Source organism: Cyprinus carpio, chromosome A1, assembly GCF_018340385.1.
Source record: "Cyprinus carpio isolate SPL01 chromosome A1, ASM1834038v1, whole genome shotgun sequence".
Taxonomy (NCBI): Eukaryota; Metazoa; Chordata; class Actinopteri; order Cypriniformes; family Cyprinidae; genus Cyprinus; species Cyprinus carpio.
Genome location: NC_056572.1, coordinates 7,277,778 through 7,286,208, shown reverse-complemented (window position 1 = coordinate 7,286,208; position 8,431 = coordinate 7,277,778). Strand labels below are relative to the sequence as shown.

General features: G+C 35.7%; 1 protein-coding gene across 1 annotated transcript in view; it reads right to left on the bottom strand.

Annotated features, from left to right (window-relative positions):
• LOC109088128 (short transient receptor potential channel 5) overlaps positions 1-8,431 on the bottom strand; it is a 78,070-nt gene that overhangs the window by 43,671 nt on the left and 25,968 nt on the right. The window contains exons 2-3 of the mRNA XM_042731529.1: positions 6,945-7,339; positions 1-384 (exon numbers count right to left, since the gene is read on the bottom strand). The exon at positions 1-384 is cut by the window's left edge and continues 138 nt beyond it. Of these exons, the coding sequence (XP_042587463.1) occupies positions 1-384; positions 6,945-7,331 (771 nt within the window). The 5' untranslated portion in view covers positions 7,332-7,339. The remainder of the gene's footprint in view (positions 385-6,944; positions 7,340-8,431) is intronic.

Sequence of the window (8,431 nt, the reverse complement as noted above, 5' to 3'; positions counted from 1 at the left end):
GTCTTTAGCAAAGAGCTTACACTGCTGAGAAAGCTCCTCATACTCTTGTCGAAACTCGTTCTCCACTTTACTGAGCTCCTTCAGTTCCCAGCCCAGTCTGAAGGCGGTTAGGATGGGATCTTCGCTGGAGAGGGCAATGAGAGAGGGGCTGGCGAGTGCTTTATAGATGTTGAGACGGGACCGCGAGTGACGCAAGCTGTCCACCTCAGAGCTGGACACACACTCCACACAATCACAGCGTATCTGGTGAGGCCGAGGAATGGTGACTTTGCGTTGGACCAGGAGTTTGATGATCTCATAGTTGTTTGTGTGGGCGGCGAGCATGATGGGAGTGATGTCAGGTGTGAACTCTGAAAACTGGGTGTCCATCATTAATGATGGAACCTGAGAAAGAGGGGACAAGAACGAAAGTGTGAAAAACACCTGCACAGGCTTCTGAGAGTCTGTATGGCAATCCACCAACCCACACTGCATGTAAACACAAACTACACAGCAGAGCAGCAGAATACAGATGACTTGATGAGTGTTCAGCCAGCTCTCCCTGTAGGAACGAAAAATCACAAATGAGCTCTCTAATATCCCAGCTGTTTGCTCTACCAGCCATGAGATTAAATGGGGAACAAACTGAGACTTTTGGCTAGTCAGTGAGAAAAGGGCCTTTTTCTGCTTTTCCAGAACTTTGCCGTAAAAATATTATAGTAGCACTATTTTAAGATTTAATTTACATAAAAAAATAACTGAAACAATACTAATACACTAAAAATCGGACTTTTACTTTTATTGACAACCACATTAAAAACAGGTGGTAAAGAGAAAACCACATGAAGAATCAAAGGTCATCACAGTAAATACTATAGAAGATGCATGGTATCATAGACAGAAATACAAAAGATATGGTAACAAATGACAATAAAATAATGCAATAAATATTAATTTACCCACATGCAATGTAACATAAGGCCCTAATGGACATAAGTGATCAGAAAAAAAAAAAAAAACTAAGAATAAACATAATTATTTCAATGAAAACCCATCAAATGTGAGCTGTCAGACAGAGAATTCACCCATTTAAGATTTAAGGGAACTTACCGCTAACCAACTGACAGGTTTTACCATACCATTTTTTACAGTTAAGATGTTCATTTTTTACTTAGCCAATGACACAGAAGAGAAGTCCCATTAGATCTTGAAGTTTTTTGCTGCATAGACTAAGGGAATTTTCTGTTTACCAATTAACATGTTTGTATCATGACAGACTTTTACTGCTAAAATTACGATTTCATCGGTTGATTAAATGAATAGTCGTCCAACAACTATAGACAATTACAGAGGTCAACTGATATCAGTATTTTATCAGTGGTGCATTTAAAGCAAGATGCAACTGGCAAATAACAGATGCTCAATTTCACGAAGAGTCTGTTTGCTTCCTTCGCATTATGAATGTGTTGAATGTGTAAAGCTCGTCGTTCTGCTTTCATGATGCGCATAAGTGGTTATGAAAGACCTTATGAAGACTTTATGCAATACAAGCTCATAGTTATTTAACTTACCATCCATATATCCGTACATTTTTGCACATCACTACCTCTAATTTAAGTTAAAAATAAGCTGTTTTTTTTTTTGCCATTTCATCCAATCTTATTTTCTTGCAAAGAAACTTGCAAAAAGATTCACGAATAATGACACAAATTATGAACTGGTTCTCTATAATGAGCTGAACAAAAAGATTCGGACCCGCTCCTATCACTTTGAATAAGACTCAGTCAATGGATTGTTCAAAGCCGTTACTGAGGTAACAAATGACTCCCTTACTGAACTTCAAGTCATTTTTTGTAATTAAGTGTTCATAATTAAAGCTGTGTATTTACAACAGATTTTGTTGTTATTAACTGGTTATTGTTCGGAACTACATGCTGATGATAATAATGACAGAATTTTCTTTCTTTTCTTGTTTTTTTTTCCAGCTATAGAATAGAACAGAGAACAAAATAGACACAAAGAGAGGGCCAAAGACAATATCTACACGTGTCAGAGGGAGTAGCCAAGACCGGAGCTTTGTATTTGATGCATCTTTTCAGAAATTAAAGAACAGCATATATATCCTGCCGTCCTTGCAGCTGTGTGCCACGGAAGAAGATGAACCTCATCAGAAAGATGAACCACAAGCCAGTCAGAGCATTTCATCTCTTTCACCTCCCCTTCTTTCTGTCTTTCACCCCATTTGAACCTTTTCTCCCCATTCATCACATTCACACTCATTCAGAAGCTTTACCATGAACCACGGTGTAATTCTTTCCTTTTTTATCCTGATTGTTTACCTCTGTGTGGGATTCAAGGGCTGTACTGTAAACACACAAACACACTTAAAAGCATATCGTATGCATGACACTATTAATTCATTTTCAAGTGCCTGTATATGACCAAAATACTCAATCCTATCATAAAGACAGCCATATCTGCCATGAGAACATTATGGACATATGATTTGTGGTATACGTCGGTGTTACAAGCCAGCGAGTGAGTAAGAGAGGTTTGCAAACGCATTTTATTTTGAGATTTATTTTCAGTCCATTAGTATAACAGCCCTCCCCCAGAACTCCCAAGTGGCTGTAAGGGTTGCTATAGAGATAGCAATGCAAAATAGCCCATGCTCTGTGAACAGCGGGCACATGGTACACGGGCTAGATTCCAATTTAGGCCCCACGGCACTTCCCGCAACAATCTCACTTGATGTATCTGCAACACCGGAGTTCACTTTAGAAATCCAAATAATGAAGCAAAAGAACAAACCTTGCTACAGGCTTCATTTCCCCAAATGCTTGTTCACTCTAACATCAAAAGTATAGGAACCCTGTGCCTGCCTTCTGAACAGTATTAGTGATGTAGAACTTCACTTCATAAAAATGTGTATGTCTAATCCAAGAGTGAGCAACAAAGCTACCTGGAGCTGCATAAACATCATCATTGCCCTGTCGTAACTTAGTGAAGCTGTAGAATAATAATAGAGTTACAAAAAAATTAATCTGTCCACATCTTTACTCTAACCCTGGTGCTCCCAAATGTTTTGCAGCTGAACTCCTTAGATGTAAAATATTTACTTGAGATTTTATGTTAGCATTTCAATGATGAGCCTGTCCTCTAACAAAAAACGGCCATATTACGACCTATATTTACATTTTAAAGTTAAGTGCCCTCTAGCGGGCGTAAAAATAATGACAGTGTCGTGTTGCCTCTGTCATCATGACGTATAACTGTCATTACCAATCAAAATGCACGTTCATTTAAATGCAATGTGTGGACTTTTTACACCGATCTCACTGTAATTCGTACATATTTTACTAGGTGGCTAATTCGTTCGGATGACCACACCTAACCCCACCCCTAAACCTACCCCTCACAGAAATCATGCAAAATCATGATTTATAGTGCATATAGATTTTATGAGAACATGCGTTCTCTGGGATCGAACCCATGATTGCATGATCACAAGATTACATATGGTCATATAACGCAATGCTCTACCAACTGAGCTACACAAAACCTGAATTATAGCGCAAATAAAAAAAATCGTCCTGTTGCCGATAGGGGTGCAATTGTAGTATACGTTCTCATGGGTCGTATTTCAGGGATTTTGACAAATGACCTATACGGGTGTTTTGGTTGGAGGACAGGTTGAATTTTCTTTAGTTAATGTTTTAGTTTGAATGTTTTTATTTTCAATGAATTCAAATGATATATGGGACTGCACATATATAGGGCTTATTATTATTATTATTATTATGAAAATAATTACAAAAATGAAAACATATAAATATATTACTGTTTAAATTACAATTGTCCTGTAAAATAGTGATTAAAAAAGTTAATTATAGGCCTAATAATTATTTTATTTCACACTGCAAGTTGCAATGATAGTATTTATGTCTTAATTCTTCACTTTCAAACATTCAAAATGCAAAATACTGGTGAAATGCCAAATTCTATTTACAGAAATGCTGGAAATTATGCAAATGTGTAAATTATCCTAGCACACATTGTGCACACACAGAGATTGGTGAGAAGTAGCATTTACAGTATAAACTGCAATAGAATATATACTTATTTGTAAGGACAGTTCTGTTTACTTATGTATGATAAACAATGTAAAATTGTAATATTGTTTACTTCCATACAATGTGAACAATGTAAAATCTAGAACAAACTGGAATCACAGTTTTTTTCATAGCATCCTGTTGATAACCGCAAACAATGATTTGTACTCCTCCCTCAGTGTGTAGAAACAAACTGGAAATGTGTTAATAGTAAAAAAAATATATATTCCATTAAATACGCATGCACAAACACACACACACACAAAACTGCTTGCTCAATTTACATAATTAAAATATGCTAATACTGCACAATTCTTGAACATGCTGTCACAGTTTATTTTTACTACATTCAATCTGTCTAAATTTGTAAAACAGAAGTTTACTCAATCCAATAATCCTTTACATTTATATTTTTCATTGGCAGTAACACTGCATTACTGAAACTGGGCAGAGTTTCCAGCAAGCTTTGCATTGACTGGGTGGGGAGAGTCAATGTTGAAATTAAGCTTTATTTGTTTTGTGCAAAATGAGATAAGGGGCAGACTTTTTAGTGTTTAGTGATCAGTTATTATGAACTCAAAAGTGTTTACATGAGAGTGGTTATTTTATGGTGAATAGTGGAACTTGAGTTGAGCACCTTGTCCACCTCAAGAATATATGGACTTGATAGAATAAATATAAAATAAATAAAAGAGTATAAATCTGAATGTTCAGATCACACATGCTAACTTTACAGTGCTGAGAACTGAAGTGTCTACATGTGTGAGAAATTGTGAATGAGACACATTTGATGGGTCAACCATGAAACTCAAGCACTAAATGGCATGAGTTTGCAAATTACTTTAATATTAAGGAATCAATCTCCTCAACTGAATCAAGTTCAGCAAAATAAATATATTTTTTAAGTGAAGGAGAAGTGTAAAGGCTTCTCAACAGAACTGCTGTATATTATTATTATTATTATTTTTTATAATTTAATGCGTTTCTGCAGAATCTGCATGTCCTGCGCAGCTTTACATCAGCTATTCACCTGTAAATGTGAGCGATTCTAAATGCATATTTGATTCTACTCCTTAGAAAAGGGCATTCGTAACGTCAAGCACTGATATATTCATAATGACGGCTTTTGTGTGTCGTGGCTTCCTTCTGGCACCACGCTGTACAAATCAAACCTCGGTTCACAGTGAATACCGCTGTCACATGCCCGTTTTTAGTGTACGTTAGCAGAACTCACTTAAAGTTACGTTACCCTATTTCCTTCACTGAACACCAAATCAAGCATGCCGCAAAACTCGATCTACAGTATGAGAATACAGGAATGCAAGCTTTTCAGGTTAATCTGGGGGGAAAGATTAGAGGATAACAAAATGCAATCCAATAAAGATTTGTCGTGCTACGTGAGGTGAAAATTAAATCTGAAAGATAAATCTCTGCCATCTCATCTTTTCTATTAGCTTTGGAACACCCACTCATTCAAACACATGCACATAGAGTGCAAATACAAATATGAACAGTTCCCACCTGCATACACACTGTTCACACAAACAGTGACATGGCATTGCGTTTGTAGGAAGACACTGACAATATGCATATGCAAACGCTATATTTATATGCACTGTGTCCTAAGCAGGTGCACAGAGTTGGGAATCAAGAACTAGTTGTTATTCCGAATAGGTTCTATTTTTTTTTTTTTTTACTTGTATCAAATGATTTTTATGATTTACATTTACATTTAGTCATTTAGCAGATGCTTTTATCTAAAGTAACTTACAAATGAGGACAATGGACACAATCAAATTCAACAAGAGAGCAATGATATGCAAGTTCTAAAACAAGGCTCAGTAAGCTTAATGCAGTAGTTTTTTTTTTATTAAATAATAAATAAAAAGAAAACAGATAGAATAGAAAAAGAATAGAGCAAGCTAGTGGTAGTTAGTGTTAGTGTGATTTTCAGTGCCATTGACAATCACAAAGTTTCAATCACATTTTATCACTGATGTGGGTGAAATACTGTACTGTACTATACTAAAGAACCACACTATGAAAGCATTTCCTGCTCTGCAAACAACAGCAAGTGAAATTATGTTTTAGCAGAATTATGAGCTTATGAAAGAATGCAAAGACAATCTTTCTAGGGTTGTCCTCCCATGCATCTGATTCACAATATGACTATTTTTTAATTAGTTCTTCTTTTTAAAGAATCAGTCAAAAATACAAATTAATCTCAAACTCATGATTTAGTGCTTTAAACTGTTTAAATTTGCTTTCAGAACCAGTGAGATATCTATTAGATAAAAAACTATGGAGAAATTTTTAAATATTCGTTTAAAGTTGTTGATCACATACAGTATATCAAAACAACCAAAAACTCCTAAAAAATTTAAAAAAAAAGTTCAAAAAACATATGCAAAATCAAAGTATTTTGAGAGCGTATCAATACTCCACCACATCATTCACGGTCCTATGGTTTCCTGCAGAGCGGATTTGCTTACCATGACTCTCTGATTGGTGGATTTTTCTTTACAGCATTAAGGGAAATGTAGTTTTTCACCAGGAATTCCATTGTTAAACACGATTCTTTGAAAAAATATGATGAAATAATGTGAAATATAATGGCTTCAACAAAATAATTTACGATTGATTAACAACCACAGAGCTCACAACAGGTCTGTCTTTAAAGGTGTATAAGTACTAGTTAAAAATCAATTTCCCTATGGAGAAAATAACTTTGTCAGATCGAGTCTAGACTAAGAATGAATAAACATAGAACATTTTCATAGACAGAAATTTATACTAGTGTAAAGTGTCTCTTTTCAGCAGAGAAAATGCATAAAAAATAACACATATACAGACCTGTTTCTCTCCACTGGGTTTCCTGTGGGACAGCAGTAACTCTACGGCTCCCACCACTTCTTTACGAATGGCGTAGAGCAGAGCATCTCCAGTGTTCACTCCATGATCCAGAAGCAGCTCCATCACCTCAAGGTTCTCATTCTCAATAGCGATTAGTAGTGCACTGCGGCCCAGTGGATCCACGCAGTTGACGTCAATGTTGTAATAGACCTCCGCCTCACGTAGTGCATGCTGGACCCCTGCATAGTCACCCTTTTCTACAGCTGAAAGGAAGGAGCGCTCCTCTGGAGACAGCTCTACCTCCGCCCGGACAATCTGTAGAGGGATTCTGTCCCGGTACGGAGAGTAGCTGCTCTTTTTGTAGTATAGATGTGACATGGGATTCATGATGGATGCTGGTAGAAGAAAGGGAAAAAAACAGAGGAAGAGAAGCGGTAATAATTTAATATTCACTAACAAACAGGAAATGGGCACTTGATAAACAGTGAGTCAGCTTTCTTGCTGTTTGGCAGTGGAAATAGTATACATTTACACAGAAGTAATTTCTATGATCTTGAAATGCATTAAGATATGCATTTAACCTGAGGAAAATTCAATCAGAGATTAAAAATAAAGTGTATTTTAGATTAATAGGTGAGAAATTTAATCAATGTAATTAATTTGATAAATTAATGAGAAATTAATAGGTGACCTTTGTGTTCACTACTTTTGCAAGACTTACTTGAAATAATTTTTTTATAGGTTTCTGGGAGTGACTGATGCTTCAAATAATTGTTTTAATAGTCAAAATCTCTGTTATTATGCTGTCATCAAACTGTGAAATTAATATAGGCCACAACCAAAGTGGCATATGCTACATTATCAAAAGAATTACAGCACAGTGTGTGAGTGTGTCTGTTAATGTGTGGAAACATGAGGGTGTTATCTCACTCTTGTGTCACTTTTGGTTTAGGGGAAGTCATTTAGAAAGATGTGAAGAGTTGATATTTAATAATTATGTAATTTGAGAGCTATTTCCAGTGATAATTTAAATTATTTTCACATTCCTTGTTTTTGATATTGACAAGGTGTGTCTGTTAGAACAGAATTAGAATCAAATAAAGCTGCATTATGTGAATTATGTGAATTGTAAAAATAAAGGTTTAAATGAATCTAGGTTATTTTGATTTGTAAGTGAAATCTTATAAACCCATTCACTAAAAAGATTTCTTTAGATTCATTATTTGTTTATTGATTAATTAATAAACATTGTTACACCAGTAGGTGGCAACAAACGTTAATGACAAAGTCATGCATAATCTTGTCTACAAATGTACTAGAAACTCCAGAAATCCCTGAGCATTAATCTATATAATCATTGTAATCTCTCAGATCAACAGAGAGGGTTAACAGCATTAAATGATACAACAACATTTGCTTCAGAGTTGCATCGTCATAGGTAAACCATTCAAGCTAATCAGCTTTCAGTATCACTTTAGAGAGTCACC